The sequence below is a fragment of the Micropterus dolomieu genome, linkage group LG18 (assembly GCF_021292245.1).
Source record: "Micropterus dolomieu isolate WLL.071019.BEF.003 ecotype Adirondacks linkage group LG18, ASM2129224v1, whole genome shotgun sequence".
NCBI lineage: Eukaryota > Metazoa > Chordata > Actinopteri > Centrarchiformes > Centrarchidae > Micropterus > Micropterus dolomieu.
Window position 1 is genome coordinate 16,723,200 of NC_060167.1, and position 19,758 is coordinate 16,742,957.

At 41.9% G+C, this 19,758-nt stretch overlaps 1 protein-coding gene across 1 annotated transcript in view; it reads left to right on the forward strand.

Annotated features, from left to right (window-relative positions):
• The first annotated feature begins 5,327 nt into the window (after nucleotides 1-5,327).
• slc6a11b (solute carrier family 6 member 11b) overlaps nucleotides 5,328-19,758 on the forward strand; it is a 32,088-nt gene continuing 17,657 nt past the window's right edge. Inside the window, exons 1-7 of the mRNA XM_046076006.1 lie at nucleotides 5,328-5,446; nucleotides 6,191-6,415; nucleotides 7,034-7,168; nucleotides 7,520-7,660; nucleotides 7,835-7,916; nucleotides 12,670-12,802; nucleotides 15,379-15,513. Of these exons, the coding sequence (XP_045931962.1) occupies nucleotides 6,208-6,415; nucleotides 7,034-7,168; nucleotides 7,520-7,660; nucleotides 7,835-7,916; nucleotides 12,670-12,802; nucleotides 15,379-15,513 (834 nt within the window). The 5' untranslated portion in view covers nucleotides 5,328-5,446; nucleotides 6,191-6,207. The remainder of the gene's footprint in view (nucleotides 5,447-6,190; nucleotides 6,416-7,033; nucleotides 7,169-7,519; nucleotides 7,661-7,834; nucleotides 7,917-12,669; nucleotides 12,803-15,378; nucleotides 15,514-19,758) is intronic.

A 19,758-nucleotide genomic window follows, 5' to 3' on the forward strand; every position in this document is an offset into this window, starting at 1 on the left:
CTGGGGGGGGGGGGGGGGGGGGGGGGGGGGGTCACTATGCATCACCTTTGCCTCTTGAGGTCCAGATGCAGGCTGGCAAACCAACATTGTAGCCGTCGCATGTGCAGCAAGCCCAGAGGGACCACATGATGGACTACTGCCCTGAGGCCCAACAGCAGCATCACTGGCAGCCCAGTGGGACCACCTGATGGACTACTGCCCTGAGGCCCAACAGCAGCATCACTGGCATCACTGGCATTACTGGCAGCTGTCCCCTGCTGCAGCCTGTGGACCACCAAGCGACACGTACAGATACCCTCTTGGAGTGTTGCAGTTGAGCACAATCCCCAGATACTCCGCTCGCTGCAGCAACCTGGGGGGAGCTCTCTTCCCAATTGATCGCAACCCCAGGCTGTTGAGGTGCAAAATCAACTGGGCTGTGTGGAGATCACTCAAGGCTTCAGTCTCTCCATGACCATGAGGTCGTGAGTAGAAAGGAACCCTCATGCCCTTCTCGCGCAATGATTGCAGTGCAATGCATCTGAGTGTGTGGGGGGCTAGCGAGTAGTTGATGGTGAGCCTAATGTATTTGTAGACTACCCTCTGAGAGGAAAAGCCTAGAAATTCCCTGTTACTGTGTCACCTTGACATGAAATAGGCGTCTTTCAGGTCAGGACATAACGGAGGGAGGAGGTCTGGTGGTGTGCATCAGCCTCTGTACCCCTGTCACCCTTCTGTTTTCATTTTTTTAAATAAATAATAAGGCTTAGACTTTTTCCAAGGGCTGCAATCGAAAAGGCCGTGGTGTTCTTGAGCGCACCATGGGACGTTATCGAAAGGTTGTGGTGCGTTCTAAGACACCACAACCGGTGTTGACGTCAGCCTCAAGCTTACAGGTACCATGTGAAGCAGCGGCAGGGTAGACAGCCTCGCCTGCTGCAACAGGCGTTACGAGCCGCTCGTGGAGGAAACGAAACCAGCCGAAGCAGCGAGCGATCTCTTTCGTCCCGCTCTACCGAGAGAGACCTGACTTTAGCTGTCTCTCTCCGGCTATAGCGGACTAGCCTAACTGCGCTGTGACTGCTCGGCAAAAGAGATGTCGGTGGGGCGCCGTGTCTGTTTATGTAACACGCTTTCACCACTGGTGAGCTAGCAATGCGCCCGTGCAAGTCCTCGTGGGCGTGCTGGGAATGCAGAGTTACAGTACACTGCTGCATTGCCCAGTTTCCATGGTAAAAACAACTCGTTTCTATTAGTCGGCTACGTGAACGATAAAATTTCAGTGGGCAAGTGCGTGCGTGTGATTGGAGGAGGTAGTACCCATAGAGTCCAGTAGAGGGCGGAGCCTGTGTGAGATAGAACTGCGATATCTTGTATTCAAATTAGCCGCTGAACTCTGACCTTACGACTGACAGCTAATTCGACCCAATAAGAGCTCACATGTTACGTCCACGGCGTACAACAGCCAAAAAGAGCCCACACTGTAAGGACGGGCCTGCCCCTATTATTCCGTTGGTAGGCCGAGCCAATTGCAAGCAATTGTGGCGATGACTGGCACTTCGTGTGGCGATGACTGGCACTTCGTGTAGCCAACGAAATTCTGAAAATAACTATATCCTGCTTTAAGTAGGAAGTTCACGATCTATCAGCAAAAAAACCACATCTGCGTTAATCTACGGCGTGATGCAGCAGCAGCCCCTTGCTGCCAAGGGTTTATTGAAAAAGACATAAATTTTTCATGATATTGTTATAAAATTGGACAAGGTAAAGCTTTATCCTGTGGCCCCACAGTGTTTTCCAGCTAAAAAATCCCAGCTGTAGTTGTCTGCATGGAAACGAAAAATATATTACTTTTAGTGTGATTAAACTTATGTTAATCAATTCCAGTAGCACTTACAGTGGTTCTGACTTTTGGGTTAGACACTTAGGAGTGTTATCTTCCAAAGAAGCCCCAGAACCATGCATTTACTCCAAATGGTTCATTCAATTAACTTAAGATATGCCTTGAATAGGTGTTTAAAACAAATTTTACAGGAATGGTAAGAGCTTATCGTTACTGACACATTTCTATTACTCTATTTTTCTACCTCATTTAAATAATCACTGAAGCCAATAGTAGACTAAATAATAGAAACACCTTTCTGTATAGTTCAATATAGTTAGAACAGAAACATTCACTACATCTTCCAAAATTATCATACAGTTGAATTGCCACCTCTCTTAAACTGTTTAAACAAACTGAATTCCTAAGAATTTAATATGATTTGACTTGTGACTTGCTTGACCCCTGCAATGACTTGACTTGCTTAACTTTCATCACAGTAACTTGGGACTTGCTTGAGACTTGAAGGTTAAGACTTGAGACTTGCTTGTGATTTGGACATGTGTGACTTACTCCCACCTCTGCACTAATGATGTAAATATTATAGGACCTGCTTTTGTGTGATGTCATGTCTAAATGTTGCCTTCCAAAGGAAAACAGCTGACAAAATTTGCTGTCAAAGTAAATATTAAATTACACACGTTAAGCACAAAGAAGTGGATTTGTGCAAGTTCAATACAAAATTGTGCAGAAGTCAGTGTGTTCTGTTATTTTCTTGCAGTCCCTGCTAATATGAAATAGTAGTTTGTTGTTACAATTTGTTGCAAAATGAGTGACAAACAGAACTGTTAATGAAAGGAGCTAATGCATGAAAAAAATTCATGAAAGTTCACTCCAGAGCTCTGCAATATATAGATTCAAAGACGAATTGAGCAGCATTCATGAAACGATAAAAAAAAAATGCCACTGTTATATAACATCATGTGAGACGAGGGCGAGAGACATACCTACAGCTTTATCCACTTTCCTCCTCTTACTGTCCTTCATTTTTCATTCTGCTTCTCTCCTTTGTATATTTTTACACTTATCTTATTGTATTTATTCCACCTCTGCCTCTAACATACTACAGCTCTTGAAGTCCACGTATTTTCTCTTCTACTCACAGCACCTTGTAAAAGACTGATGATGGGTATCCTAGCAACACGTTTGTTCTCAGTGTCCTAATTGGACAGCATTGACTCTGTTTCTCTCGACTCCATCAACCAATGGAACAAGTCTGTGGTCCCTTACGAGCAAGGCGGCCAATCGCTTTGAAGCATCTTGCTTGTTCTGGAGTCAGTAGGCCAGAAGGATAATGGTTGAAGAGAATGACCTATAACCATCTTGTCAACAGACCATCCAGTGCTGGAGTGAAAGGTTTTCTACTGCTAACACATGTCTTCTAGAGGCAGTCGCTCTCACATTGTAGTCCACAACTCTTGACCTTCCTAAAGTTTGACAGTGCATCCTGTGGCTACATTAGAAAGAGTCAAACATCATTTTTGTGTACTTATATCACCAAACTCTGTATTTCAACTGCATGAAGCACTTTTTAGAGGAATTCATTTGATACTTCTTACCATCTTACCAATATCATACAAAGAGCAAAGGAGCAGTAAAACAGGAACATTAGCCTCTGAAGAGAACGAAGCTTACACCTGCAAGAAACTATCAAAGTTGCATCCACATCAAGCATTCCCCCTCTGATAATGTTGTACAGGACAACATAAATGAAGAACTTGACTCTGCCTGAAAAACACAGTGAGTGTTTGCCAGCCGCTTTGGGTGGCCATACTTTTTATGCAGAGCACTTCCTTTAGGCTTCTAATGACGACTGACCCTTGCGTGAAGGGATTCTTAGAGACTAGGTCAGGCTTTTAGAGTCAGGGGAGTTCCTAGTGCACCGAGTCTATCACGCCTGGAAACCATGCAGGCAATCAATTTGTGTATGAACAAGCTCTACAAATCCTACAAACTCCTTTTTTAAAGTCCCATAAGGAATAATTGTTCTTCAAGCAGCATGGGTTATTAGGACTTTATGATGGGCTAATCATTCATCATTAGCTAGTGACAGCAATATTCCAATTTTTTTAAATGAGGAAATCCATTCATATATGTGTGTTTGGGTGCAGAGTGACTTCGAGAGGGGACAAAGAGGTGCGAGTTGGTATGCTGCGGGCAAAGCCCAAGGAGCAACTGCTTTGACAAAGGGAACCAGCCTGTTGACATCAATTCATAAATCAAACGGGGTCACTGGCTCTTTGAAGACTGAGACTTGAATGAAAGCATTTAGCCTTTAATTGTGTGTGGAAGATTTTTAACATAATTTCTGTGTGGTCATGTCCAATTTCATGCAGGCTAGTAAGCCAGACTGATAGATGTTTTAGGATGATACTTTACTATTTGTGAGAGGAAAAAAATAAAACTACATAATTTGTTCAACAAAACAGGAATGTAAACTATTTTTATACAGAGGTTCCTTGCCTATTAAAGACCTTTTTTTCCAAAAAATGTGAGAAATTTCACAGTTGGAAAAAAAATCTTTATCAGTGATCACCAGTGGACAACGTCACGTGTTTAGAAATGTACCTCAGAATTATCATAATTTTGGCATTACTGGACTGCAGTTGATGCATATAAGATATGTTATCCTGATACTGATAAATCTGTGATAAGTTAAAGGGGTAATATATTGTTTTCAGTGGCCGAAACACAACCGCTTTCATACAGAGTTCCCACAGTAAATGCGGAAACAATACTCCCAGAAAATAAGTGTGACAAAGTTTTCAAAGATAGTTATTGAACTACAAGTTTTACAATATTTCAAGAAATGTAACTCAGTCCTTTATTTTGAAGCTGAATCAGTAATGACCACTAGGGCACACAAGTGCATGCCTTTTCTGCAATTCAAAACATATTACCTACATGCTTAAAAAAGTCTAAATCTAAATAGTGATATTAAACGAAAAACAAAAGTAAGATGTGAAAAAAAAACCCTCAAATTCCAGGAACTCAAATGGAAGGCAAAAGAAAACAATGGGCTTTATGTGGGCAACAAATCACTGCAATGGTTGTTGGTGTGTGCCACACCCCACCCATGACTTTAGATATATTTAAGCCAATGGAGCAGCTGTAATAAGAGCGTAATAATATTATTGACTGTCATTTTTGAAAAAACTCCACAGCTCATGCTTAAACTTGAATCAGCCTAACTTTTTTCTCGTGTTTCGCCCGTCTCCCTGTGTCACCCTGCTCTCTTTGCGCCGTGGTAACGGTGATGTGAGACCTAGACTGGTTACCACATGGCTTGTATCCAAGTAGTGGCGCTTGAGAGTAGACCACTTGGAGAGCGGCAGCGCAGTCGCAGGCTCTCCATCGTCTGGTGCAAGATCTACCGTCACTCTCACGTCTGAGATCTTCCTTTATATAGACGAGAAACTTAACAAAACCACTTTACTCAACGCGGATCCAGCGTGTTCTTCTTTTTTTGCCCCCTCTCTCCTTTTTTTCACCCAGTGTCAACCATCCTGTGTTTTGTAAAGGCATTGTTAGTGCGCATCATCGCGGGAGCCAAAAGGAGGTTTGCCACTGTTAAATAAGAGACTGGTGAGTAGAGAGATCCAGTGTTACATGTCTTTGACTTCTATTTGCACGATCAATGTTTCATACTTACAGGCCTACCTCCACCTTTTTTTTGTATTGACTGCTTTTCTGCTGTTGTCCTTGATTGAGTGATTCTAACTCTTTATCAGGCTGCTAACTTACTTACAGTGAGGAGATACTGATGATTATGTTGTTTTAATTTCACGCAAGGTGTAACTGTATTTCAACAGATTATGGAGTTATTTTAATGCTAAATGCTGTATTACAATGGTATCACAGTGTGGAAGAGTTAGCCAGCTTCACAGAAGTTAGTGGTTTAGTTGCAATTTACTGAAAGCCTGTTGTTTTTCTGCCCACACACAAGCAACCTCCCACAACATTAATGTACAATGTCTATTCTACCACTACTTTCCATTTGTGATGTTGATTTAAATTGCATTAATAGTTAATGGCTATCACTCTTAATTCCACACTGCCTGTTTTTTATTTAGAGTTATGGCTGATTAAAGGGCCATGCAGTTACATAATAAGTGAAAATTAATTAGAATGCTTTCACTTGATTTGAACCTTCACATACATAAGTGTGGACTATTAGATGGGCGTGGTTTTGTATTGATGGGGCAGTCCCATTCAGATGCTCCAGGAAAGATACAAATTTCAGAAAAAGTCACTGAATCCATCCAAGTTTTGGTTATAAGGTCACCTTTTTTAAAATATTCTGTCCATGTGTTTTTTTCTCTCTCACAGCGGGCTGCTGGAGCGTCATGACAGCTGAGAAGAGCGGGCCCGTTATAAACGGTAAACCAGAGGATGGCAGAGACCCGGAAGGGTCCAGCTCCAGCCTAGATAATGGGGGGTATGAGAGGGGCCAGTGGAACAACAAGATCGAGTTTGTCCTGTCTGTGGCTGGAGAGATCATCGGGCTGGGCAACGTCTGGAGGTTTCCTTACCTCTGCTACAAGAATGGAGGAGGTAAGGAAGTTTCCCTTATCTGTGCTGGGAGCAGGGACATAAACCAAATAATGAAGGCGGTAGGAAATGTTTTATGTGTTAGAAAATTGGACATAAGACATTATCCTTTGCAGGAAGGAGGAGGTAAGGCAGGTAATGATGATTAAGGCAAGGTTAGAAAAGAAACACAAAAATAAAGTGTATTTGATTAGACACGTGCTATGATTATTAAAATGTAAAAGACACATTCCTGAGTAAAAGAGGTGAGACAAGTTATCTTATCTTCTACAGCACCAAAGGAGGAGGCCACTTTGTATTTTTGAGGTATTAAAATGTGATGTTCTGTATTATTTCATCCATTATGCACAATCATGTCCATAGAAGAGGTGGGATCACTCATTAGGAACCATTAGATAGCACAGTATGAAAAGGTCATCATGCAGTATGAATGTGGTGTCTTAGTGAGCGCTTTCTGAATTTTGTGAATTGCTCCTACTCCTTTAAAGTAGCAATTAAGAGGTAAGTTTTGGTTTTTGGTTGAAGGTACATTTAGAACTATTATGCTGTCAGACTTTTTAATTTAGTATTAATCGAGTTGTATTCATGCCCTGTATATGTTTATGTTTTGTGTGCATAAAGGTGCATTCTTCGTCCCATATGTCATCTTCTTCGTGTGCTGTGGTATCCCTGTGTTTTTCCTGGAGACTGCCCTGGGTCAGTTCACCAGTGAGGGAGGTATCACCTGCTGGAGGAAAGTCTGCCCGCTGTTTGAGGGTGAGAAAACATTCGCTTCATATTGGTTACTAGGGCGTGCTAATTCTATAATTGTAATAATTGTGTGCTAATTACAATTGTAATAATTAAATAGAACATGAAAAATAGAGGGATAATGCAGTTCGGCCGCTGAAACTCGATTCTTGCACATGTACAATAAATTATTTAATGTAAATGTATTTTCCCATAATGATCTTAAGTCACTTGATTTGTCATATACATATATATAATGGACTTCTACAGGTGTCTTTTTGACACTGGTCACTGGAGCTGTGAATACTTGCATGTTGCAAATCTAGCCATTCACCTGCAGCCTTTACGTTTTCTTTATGTCTATCTTTGCCTTTTCAGGTATTGGTTATGCAACGCAGGTGATTGAAGCTCATCTAAACGTGTACTATGTAGTGATCCTTGCCTGGGCCATCTTCTACCTCTTCAATTGCTTCACCACTGAGCTGCCGTGGGCTGCCTGTGGGCACTACTGGAATACAGGTAGGAGGAGGAAACCTTGGATAGAGGAAATTCGTCTTGCAAGCAGAAATAATCATCCACATCTGTTTCTAGACAAAAGAAAATAGAAAAAACAATTTAATGTGCAATGCCATAGCTACACCTATACCTGCAGTATACTCTCCAAAATAATATCACGTCATTGTTTATCCACAGAGAACTGTGTTGACTTCTATGGAGAAAATGCCACCAACATTACAAACCCAAATGCAACTTCTCCAGTCATTGAGTTCTGGGAGTGAGTAAATTTTTTATTTCTGTTGTGCTCATACGTTCTTATATCAGACTTCTCACCCTGTTTCTGTGTGCAAAATCCCATTGGACAGTATCCTATGATTCTGGCTTTCATCTCTGTGGGCATAAAGTATTAATTGTATCACACTATATATGTCATAGCATGAGGAGATGCTTTGTCAGTTTAGGCAGTCTACAATGTCTCAGGTCCTCCTTTAATGTCATTATCTACCGTAATCTGAAAATCTGAGCTTTGGACAGCTCCAGACTCTTTCACTGACCCCCCCCTAACCTTTCCCCCAATAATTAGTCAGCCCTTTTCATATTTGTGTGTCAACAGGCCCTGGTAGGCCAGCTGTCTCCCAGCTAGAGCCATGTGTGTGGCAGCGGATCAGGCCTTGTCAGTGTGTAATGCTGACCACACTTCCTGTCTCACTGCCAATGGCTATGTTTATGCTGCTGGGTCAAATCCCTTTTTTATTTAACTATATATTGCAGTCAAATAGTTCATTCAAAACCGTGATCCATATTGTTGTGTCTAACTAAAATTTAAATGACATGATATATGTAACACTATTGAAAACAACAGATCAGAGCCAGCAACATAAACCTAACCCCGGAGGCAGACATGCCCAAAGGAAATGGCCAAAGAGCCAACCACCATGCTGTTGGCAAAAATAGCGACCGACCAGGCTTTGTTTAATCTATGCCAAGACACACTTTCATGTTTTGTACTGTAAATACAGCATAAACAAACATCAGAGGAGTTAATAAGCTGTATTTTGCCATCTGTATGGATCTTTGTGTTGGTGTTCCAACATAATATTCATCTTCACACTTAGCTTATGAAAGAAAGTTTGATGAAAAGAAACAAACAAACACATTTGTACATTTGTGATTCATATTTTATTTTATTTTACATATGTGCAATAATATTACCCGTACATAACTAAAGGAGCGATGTGTCTGGCCAAAGTCTTTTTAATGAACTAAGACAGAAAGACTAAAGATACTATCAGAAACATAATGCTGCATGCAGGAATTGTAGGAAGTGTCCTCATCCTCTAGGAGTCTCTTTACCTAAAGCATGCACTAATGTGTAATTTTTAAATTGAATTTATAAATGAGTAAAGGAAAATTAGACATCTTTCTTTTTTAATGCAAAAACTCTTTAGGTTGATTACATGGTATTTATTTGAGCAGGCAGAAGATACCTGGCTTCTGTTTGCACAGCTTTAACTTGAACCAAACTGAACCCATAAAAACTACTAGATATTGTTACCTTAGAAACTTGCACACTTACTTTTTCTATCATACTCACATAACATACATACAACAAAAACATACACAGTGTAGAAATATGCGGCACACAAGTATATTTACACATTGGCGTTCACGTCTTGCCCTTTTGGCTGACCAGGGAGGGACAGGGGGGCTGTGTTGGACCTAGCCTGTGGCCGGCCACCAAGAACATGTCATGATGATCAATGGCTGGTCAGGAGCTCCGGGGGTGAACTCAGTGGCAAAGATTTGGCAGCTCATCTCATCCTCCATCAATGCTTTTGGCCTGGCTATTCTTCAACAAACAGGAAATGCACTGTTGATTCACCACTGCCAACAAGCTATGATGTCATAATCACTGATAACATGCCCTGTACCATTACACCTGTGGGCGTATCACAGGAAAGAACAATTTAATTGTAGTCTTGTAATAGGCCTATACTATCACAGCAATGGACTACAAGTTCTCAAATGGATTCTATTGGCTTGATAACTCTCTACTGCTGAGCAGCATGCTGGAATTAGCTATTTTAATAGCAAGATCCAGCTCAATATACTTTTTGTTTTGGACTCCGCCATCCGGATCACACAGAGCAACTGAGGTCCACAAACGCGTTGAATTAAAAAGGACCTATCATCCTTTTCCTTATTTTCTGTAATAGTGTTACAGTATCGGATGTTCACACTAAACATGGCCAAAGTTTCAATAATGAGGTAAACATATTTAAAAGTAATCCCTGTGAGCAAAACGCTCAGGCTGCAGACTGATCTGAAGGTTTCCAATGTTTTTTTTAACTTTTCTGCAACTGATGTCAGCTGGATGGGGAATGTCCAAATACAGTCATCTGCTCATAATCTGCTCTGAGTCTGTCTCAGTATTCTATCAGTCCGTGCAGAGTCAGCTAAGCTAATTGAGCCGCTAGTTGCACAGCTAACTAGCTGAAAGCAGCTAACATTACAGTTAGCAGCACTTAGTGGTTACTTATCCATCTAGGAACTCCATAAAATATGATCTAGTTTCACCAAAATTAGTGACTAAAGTTATAAAAGCTGTGTTTTTGTAAGGTAAGAAGTCAGGCTCCGAGCAGCTATGCCAGGCCGAGCACATCTGGTACCTTCTCTGGTACCTTCACTCCCCAGATACATTCTGCTCTGGTGGTGTCCACCATTTTTTCAACTTACTGTAATGCTTGTCTCATTTGTGGTTTAAACATTAAATTCATCCTTAAGCCAATCTGACATGATCCTTTATCACATTGACTACATTGGGTTAAAGACAGAAATGAGCCATGAGTGGGAAGATTGTTGCCAGGGCATCATCATGTTGTGCAAGACTGCAATTGCTGCTTGCATACAGTCTTATTACTGGATAGTTGCATCCTCTTCTGCCAGTGTCAATGTTAGCAGCAAGATGAGGATCAGCCATCAGGATGAAAGGAAGAAGTTGTCGTCTGATTCACGGAGGATGGATAGGGTCATCATATACTGCTGGTTAGTCCTATCAATGTCAAGTTACTCTTTGAGTCGCTGACAGAAAGTGTATGCATGGTTTGGTCAGAATGGCCATATTTAGGACTGGCACTGTGTGATAGGATACACTCATCCTGAGTGACTGAGATATGTCTGAATTTCAGTGTGCTGTTCAGCAGTGGAGAATCAAAAAAACACAATAAAAGATGTGGAACAGTATGAAATAGTGATTTCTTATTGTTTGTCACGCTGAAATCTTTCAGATCAGCAAACAAATTGAAGTATTAGACAAAGATAACACAAGTAAACACAAAATGCAGTTTTTAAATGAAGGGGAAAAAAATCCTAACCTACATGGCTCTGTGTGAAAAAGGGATTGCCTCCCCTCTTAAAACAAAAATTAATTGTGGTTAAATCACATCTTTGGAAAGCTGAGTTCAATTTCTCTAGCCACACCCAGACCTGATTACTACCGCACCTGTTCTCAGTCAAGAGATCACTTAAATAGGACCTGCCTGACAAAGTGACGTAGACCAAAAGATCCTCAAAAGCTAGACATCATGCTGCGATCCATTGTAATTCTGTAATAAATAAGACACCGAGTAATTGAGGTTTATCAGTCTGGAAAAGGTTATGAAGCCATTTCTAAAGCTTTGGGACTCACCATTATCCACAAATCGCGCAAACACCATTGGTGAACCTTCTCAGGAGTCGCCGGCTGACCAAAATTACCCCAAGAACCCTACAACAACATCCAAAGAACTGCAGGCTTCACTTGCCTCAGTTAAGGTCAGTGTTCATGACTCCACCAAAAGAAAGAGACTGGGCAAAAATTACCTGCATGGCGGAGTTCCAAGACGAAAACCACTGCTGATGAAAAAACATAAAGGCTCGTCTCAGTTTTGCCAGAAAATCCCCAACACTTTTAGGAAAATGCTATGTGGACTGACGATACAAAAGTTGACCTTTTTGGAAGATGTGTGTCCCATTACATCTGGCATAAAATTAACGCAGCATTCAGAAAAGGAACATCATACCAACAGTAAAATATGGTGCTGGTAGTGTGATGGTCTGGGGCTGTTTTGCTGCTTCAGGACCTGGAAGACTTGCTGTGGTAAATGGAACCATGAATTCTGCTGTCTACCATAAAATCCTGAAGGAGAATGTCCCGCCATCTGTTCATGACCTCAAACTGAAGCGCACTTGGGTTCTGCAGCAGGACAATGATCCAAAACACACTAGCAAGTCCACCTCTGAATGGCTTAAGAAAAACTAAATGAAGACTTTGGGGTGGCCTTGTCAAAGTCCTGGCCTGAATCCGATTGAGATGTTGTGGCATGACCCTAAAAAAGCGGTTAAGGCTCAAACCCTCCAATGTGGCTGAATTACAACAATTCCTCCACAGCGCTGTAAAAGACTCATTGCCAGTTATCGCAAATGCTTAATTGCAGTTGTTGCTGCTAACGTTGGCCCAACCAGTTATTAGGTTTAGGGGGCATTCACACAGGACCATGTAGGTCTGGATTTAAAAACTGCATTTTGTGCTTTACTTGTGTTATCTTATATCTAATATTTCAATTTGTTTGATCTGAAACATTTCAGTGTGACAAACATGCAAAAAAAAAAGAAATCAGGAAGGGGGCAACCACTTTTTCACACCACTGTACTATGTGGGGTTGGAGAGTGCATGAACTGAGATTTCTTGGGACTGTGGTTAACCAGCAAAAAATTATATTACTTTTTATATTGAGCAACCTCAAGCAAATATTTTTCATTTCATCCCCTCTGTGTTGTGACTGATTTGACACAGATTGCATTTAATCACTGAGTACGAACAACAACTGAATGCTTGAAGCCTGACTGTCTTTACAGGTTCTACTTTTTGTATTCATAGCTGCTTCATCTTTTTCTCAGTGTTTATCAAAGCTTTTTGTTAGGTCACGCAAGAGTATGAACCACACCAAATTGTAAATCAGTAATCATCTGTTTTCTTTGTACCAATTCAGACGCAGAGTACTGAAGATATCAGATGGTATTGAGCACATGGGGGGAATGCGCTGGGAACTGGCCATGTGTCTTGCCCTGGCTTGGTTCATCTGCTACTTTTGCATCTGGAAGGGACCCAAGTCAACTGGCAAGGTGAGACAGAGTAATTCATGTTTACTATTGTGTGTGAGTCTGAGTGGTTGAACTTTTGCAATCCAAACAACGAGTGCCATATTTAAGTATGTGTGCTGTTGCTGCCAGTTTTTAATTTCCGTCTTACACACACAGTTACACGATAATAATAGCACTTTCCCTTCTTGTCCTCAAAACAACTCCCTCGCAGGAAGCCCCATGCATTCCCCTCTGCAAATGGAGGATGAAAGGAGTGTCTGCACTACCTACTTCTACCTTTACTCCAATCACCCATTTCATTTTCATGTCCTCTTTGAGGTTTTTCTAGCAGCCTCGAGGACGATAGTGAGGGCTCTGCAGCTTGCTTTGGGTGCTCAGCAGCCCTTAAGAAACTCTTCTCAGATTCAATGAGCCAGAATGAATAGAGAGAAAGAGGTTGAGTTAAAAAAAAAGTAGAGGGAAGAAAGAGAGTAAAGAGAAAAGGTGTGTGAGTAAAAATTGATGGGTTCACACTACATGAGGGAAGAAAAAAAAAAAACACTAGGCGGCAATGCCTATATCTCCTTGAAGTGTCTTTTTGTCTGGCTGTGAAGTAAGAGGGGAGAAGGCTTCTTCATGGCTGGGCTTTAGCAGCCGGTCCAAGATTGATTCCTGTATTCACTGGAGGAAAGGAGAGCGTTCATGAGGAGCATGCAGAGTATATCCTCAGCCTCTGCCTCTGCTGCCTCCCTCTCTCTCCTGCTATGAGAAATTAACCACAGCGCGCTTGTTGCAAGAGAGGTACATTCTTCTCCACAGACCCTACAGCCCATTCAGTTCCGACTCTGCTAAGCTGTTTGCTTTTTGTTGGCCGTGTTTGCCAGCCATTCTCACATTTAAGCCCTCCTGTTAGATTTACAGCGAGGCAGGGGCAAGTTTGACCAGTAAATTTGTTTACCCGCAGTGAGCTGGACAGAGAATGTGGAGCATCAAAAGTTCATGGAGAGATTGAATATTGTCCTTTTCATCTCCGGAGAGATGGAGAGAAAGAGGGAGAGAAGGTTTAGGTTGTGTGATAGTTTTATTTGACAAATTAAAGGAGGGATCTGCTGGGCAGGAGACAACTTTTCCCACACTTTCCGTGTAGGCCAAGCAAGGATTAACAGACCTTAGAGTTGAAAATCTCATTAAGTCTCATGGATCCTTACTGTTCAAACACTACTGTATTTAGGAATTAATTTTTTTAAATGACTTTTAATTCGGACTTTTAAGGTGAACGATGTTCAGTAAAACAGAATGTCTTCAATTTCTTATTGGTTGGGGGTAAAATCAAGAATTAGCTGGTATTTTAAACCAGTCCCGCTTGTCCCCACACTGAATGTCTGCCCCCTCCAAAGAGGAGTTTCCATTCATGAAAGTGCTGCTTGCAGTTGTACAGTAATGTGACCAGGGGTGTATGGGTAATTGGAGTGTGCATCCGTTTATCAGTGTGTGCTTAGGCTTGTATGTGTGAATGGTCCACTCTGTCTGTAGTATGTGCACACCCATTTCAATGTTATGAATGAAGGGGTGTGTGTGTGTGTGTGTGTGCGTACTCATGCACTCCTGTTCGTGCTTCAAAGAGAAGCACATTTTCCCACACTGCCAGCATCACTCCTCTGGGCTTCTCCTGTTTAAGAGACGGGGCCAGAGGGGCCTTTTCTTTTCAGTCTCCTGGCCTGGCTCTGTTCTGTCCTCAATTGGACTTTGACTGCATGCCAGCAAGCCAGGGGATGTATGTTTCCCGCCTCTGCCTTTCAAGAGGACAGGGTCTTTGTTCAAGATGTTTCTAAGAGTCTTGAGATGTCGAGCACAATTCTACAAAACCTGAATAGTTCAATAAAAACGGGAGTGTTGGTTTGATAGCAAGCGCTAGCTACTGCACTGAAAGTATGTGTGATGTTTACTATTGGGGAGTTCTAGTGCAGCTGTGTATGATACCCAACCGGATGTATATATTTAGATCCTTATCCTTACACCCTACCCCAGTACTAATAAATCGGGTTGCAGTTTGGCACTTGTGTAAAGTATTTTAAATGTTATAAATGTAGTGCTTTAAGCTTGGGCTATCATGCTATATGACTGGTGTTAAATGCTATTGATAGATGCTGTGAGAAATACTGATACACTGGACAGAAAACATAAAAGAAACAATTTGAAGAATGCACCTATGAAAGCTGTGGTTCCGGTGCCCTATGAAGTCCGCTTATTTCTGACATCATGAATACAGTCATACATAGATATACAGTATTTATAGTGTGTGTGCAACAGCAAGAATGTCAGTTCTGTTCCTAGTCTTCATCTTCTTCACTTATCCTCCCACTCTTCTTTCTCCTCATGTCTGGATGCGTGTAGTTAGATTACTGTCATGCCCTCTCACCTATGTCTGAGAAGTGGTTTGTCATTTTTGATCTGGATGGATGGCATAAAATAACAAACTTTTCCCTTATGATTCTTTCAGTCCAGTTTATAGGTGGACATCTTATCATCCGTTCTGACAGTGACTCACCGTCAACTGTGCTTTTCTTTAATCTGTGCATAAATTAATATTCCAAACCTGTGTACGTTTATACCTACAGGTTGTGTATGTGACAGCCACATTTCCTTACGTCATGTTGTTGGTCCTGCTGATTAGAGGAGTGACGTTGCCAGGAGCATATGACGGCATCAAGTTCTACCTCTACCCAGACATGTCACGTCTCTCTGACCCTCAGGTAGGTTTGGACCCCCTATGTCCTTCTAATATTGATTTAACAGGTAAAAATAATCTACCTCCTTCATAAATAGGTAATGTGTGCCACCTGCAGGCATTGAAAATCAAAACTGGAGTTGTGACACTCATTGGCTGTGGGTGGCACATGGGTGGCACATGTGTGGCACATGTGTAAAGGTTGCAGAAGCAACTACTGTCCTTGCCTGGAGATGACTGGAACCCCAGATTCGGTGATACTGAATGTGTTTTTTGGGGGGATGCTTCACATCAAGGATGCTGTAGTACCCTAACCTTAGACTATAAAGCATGTGAAATACTGTAAATAAAAATACATCTTTGAACAAAAACAATTCCCAGCTCTCCCTGTATTTACTTCCTTGTTTATATTGTTTGTATCCTCAAATTATGATTTGGGTATATCCTGATGGAATCTTAAGGCAGCATAATGTTAACCTGATCAGTTGAATCTGTCTAATTGCACTGTGCAAAAACTGTGACTGTTTTTGTCAGCTTATCCATGAAAGACAGAAGGTACCTAAGTAAAGCAGGAGGGGTTAAAAGGACTAGTCTCATGGGAATGAATTTATACCCTTGCCTCACACCCACCTGGAGCTGAGTAGCTGCCAGGGGGGACAGGTGGTGTTGTTGTTACTGTAATGTGATGGGGGATCAGTCCTTTGTTTTAAAAACATCATTCACTTTTTATGTACTCTGTTGTATTAACAACACTTTCATGTACCCAAAACAACTGCTTGATTTGCAGAAAAAAGCTAAATGATAAATAACACCTCTTGTGTCAAAAGGCTAAAAACAAGATATTTCAAATACAATAATTGTACACATTTGGCTGCATTTTTTTCATCCCACTCTAGTGGGAGTACTGTTGCTTAATATGGTGCTACAATTGTCATAGCAGAGATGATGCTTGTTGTTAGATGATCAAGGGTCATGTAAATAGTGTCAGAACTCAAAGGGGTTGAAAGATCAGGATTTAAGGCTGATAGGTGTAGCATTAATATATATATTTATATATACTCATACAGACAGACAGACACACTCATGGAGCAGACTCCTTGACCTTGCCTGGAAAAGGCAGGTGGCTCGGGTCGCTAGGCAACAGGGCAATAGAAAATGTCCATGGATGGGGTGTCATGACAACATGAATGGGGATTGAGGAAGAGTCTGAGTTAGATAGAGAGACTATATCAGAGTAGATGGCAATAGAAAGATACATACAAACATAAGTGCTGTGCATGGGACTATAGTAAGTGTGATATTCAGCATTTTTATCCTTGACAAAGCCAAAAACGCTAGAGCAAAACTGTAAGGAAGGATTACACAGTGTTTGTCTACTCTGACGTAAGCTGCAATTGACCATTCGCTAAGCCACACCCCCCTTGCTAAGTCCGACAACCTGTCGGACCTGTCAGATTTATCACTGTGCTGCCACTGTCTATATCTGCACAGAAAGGTTTGCATTATACATTTGAAGGTTATATTCAGGCTGTCAAACTGATGTGAAACAAATAAAGACAGAAGTTAAAGCCTACCGATCAGAGTAAAAGTGAACCACCGAATCACCTGACGATTGAGACTAAGGACAACAATATTAAGGATCAACACAGTTCCTTTACAGCTGGGTAGATTCACTATTGTAATCACGATAAAGCAAAAACAATAGGGTTGTATAACGTTACATTCAGTAGTTAGTTAGGAAGCGTTAGCTAACTATCATTACATTAGGAACAATCCACAGCCTAAAGTTACATTTTTCTGGATTTGTTGTAGGTTTCGGAAAGGGAATAAATCGTACTTCTCCTTTCAACCTCTCTGGGTAGTGATTGCAATTATTACAAGTGCCCAAGGAACAGCGTTTGACCATATCTTGTAAAAATACAGCCAAAAAAGTTAGATAACAACTCCTTTTGCATATGAGTCAATGGGGCGCAGGACCTCAGTTAGAGCGCGTCCTATACTGCGCTGTGATTGGCCAGCTGCTTGTTTGGGGGGTGCCTTGGCGAAGTGTCAATTATTAGCATGTCTGGTTAACTTGCTTTCTACCTGCAGTAGTACCTATCATGATGTCCAAGGCCAATGGAATGGTAGCCTGTTATGCTGTGCATTGAGTAAACCTCACTCCCTGACACCTTTAGAGACGCAGTAGCGACCAGCGCTAGTGCCCATGGCTTTTAGCCTCCTTGTTACCTGAGGTCGCCAGTTTCAGTCAGGACCGTGCTGTACAACTCTGGGTTGGTTACACCAGCATATCATTAAGTTTGCCTGGGACATGCAGCATTAGCCTCAGTCTTCTTGGAAAATATCGACTTTTAATAGCCGTCAAGTGCACATTTAAGACACCTTTTAATGCTTCAGAAACATACTGTATATAAGAAATGCACTTAGTCATTGTGACGTCACCCGTTGGTTTGTGGACTGCTGTTTTGAAGCCTCGAGTTTGGCAGATAGGGCACCAGGAAGCGCCCGGAAGTGACGATACGGCGGAGCTAACGGCCATGTGTGGAGCTAGCTAGGTGCAACTGTAACTCACGTTAACTGTCATTTTAACAGGGCTGATAACTTAGTCTAGTGAACAACAGTCTTAAATGTAAATGTACTCACCAGAGAAAGTGAACAGCCAACTCTTAATAAGCATTTTCAATGGTGCTGGTTACATTTACACAGTGCCGAGGGTACGAGTCGGCTCTAGCCTGATTGACAGGTCGACTTGTCAATCATAGATAATCCCGCCCTGAAACATACTCTGCTTTGTGGTCTATTTTAAAATAAATGGCACCATAATTTACTAAATGAACATCATTTTGTATTGAAGACTTGAAACTAGCGACCGAGACCATAAACTCATCAGGAAAGTGTTTACTGGGGTAATTATTCAGCAGAGAAGTAGGGTAATTTTCCCATTATTTCTAATGGAGTCGGACTTCTTTTTGCAACCAGAAGAGTCGCCCCCTGCTGGATTTTCAATAGAATGCAGGTTTCAGGGACTTCCGCATTGGCTTCATATTGTAGACCGGAAGCTTCCCGCTTGCTCAGAAATAACTAGAAATTCAGTCAATCTGTAACTGTAGTATAGAGACAGTCCGTTCACCAAACAATGCTTTGGGATTGTAGTACTGACCAGAGTTTGGACCTGCATCAATCGTCTCTCATGCTCTTCTGGGGTGTCAGATAAAATTATCAGATCAATGAAGACCAGCACCTCCTTCAAGTTAAGGCCTCCCATACAGCGCTCCATAAACCGCTGGAATGTGCTGGGTGCATTGGCAACCCTTGCAGCATTCTATTGAACTGATAGAAACCCAAAGGACTCACAAATGCTGTTCCTTCTTTATCAGCTTCCTCCATCTCTATCTCATAATCGCCTGACTTCAGGTCTAAAACTGAAAACCACTTGGAGCCAGATAAGACGGAGAAGTCCTCTTCCATGTTGGGCAGCGCATATGTATCCTTGATTGTCTGTGAGTTGAGCTTTTGGTAGTCAATACAGAGGCGGATAGAGTTACTGCGCTTCTGGACAACTACAATGGGGGATGCAAAAGGAGACTGACTCACGAGACATCAGCATCAAGCAGCTCTCTCAGATGTTTCCCTACAGCATCAACATCCTGAGGGTGGATTGGTCGTGCTCTTTGCTTAAAAGGGGTTTGATCTTGGAGCTTGATGTGATGCTTAACTTGACCCGTGTGCCCAAAGTCAAGGTCATGGTGGGCAAACACCTCAGGCATGGAGTTTAGTTTTTGTGTTATCTTTTCTTTCCACTCAGCAGACAAGGAAGCGTCACCAAAATCAACCTTGACATCTCGTCTGGGTTTGGGCTGGTCTGCTTCAGGGTCACTTGTGCGGGAATCACACTTGTGTGGCATCACTTGTTGAATGGCATGGAGTTCTGCTATCACTGTCCGCTGTGGGATTACAACATCATGTTCCGTCTCATTCCTGATTATGACAGCCATATTTCCCAGTCGTTTTGTAGGCAAGGTGATTAAACAGTTACACAAGCCAGGCAAGGAGGGAGATGACTGCTGCTCTACAACTGCCCACTTTTCCACTTGTTGACTAGCCCTTCCGAAGCAACGGTATTTCCAGCAAGAATTATTTCAGGGTTCTTCCCTGATAGCTTCACTGAACCCAAGTTGCCACATTGCCCTTGTTTGTGTCTGATCTCCAGGACTTTAAGGACTGCACAAGCAGGTTAACATCATCAATATGAGGAACCAGATCTGAATAC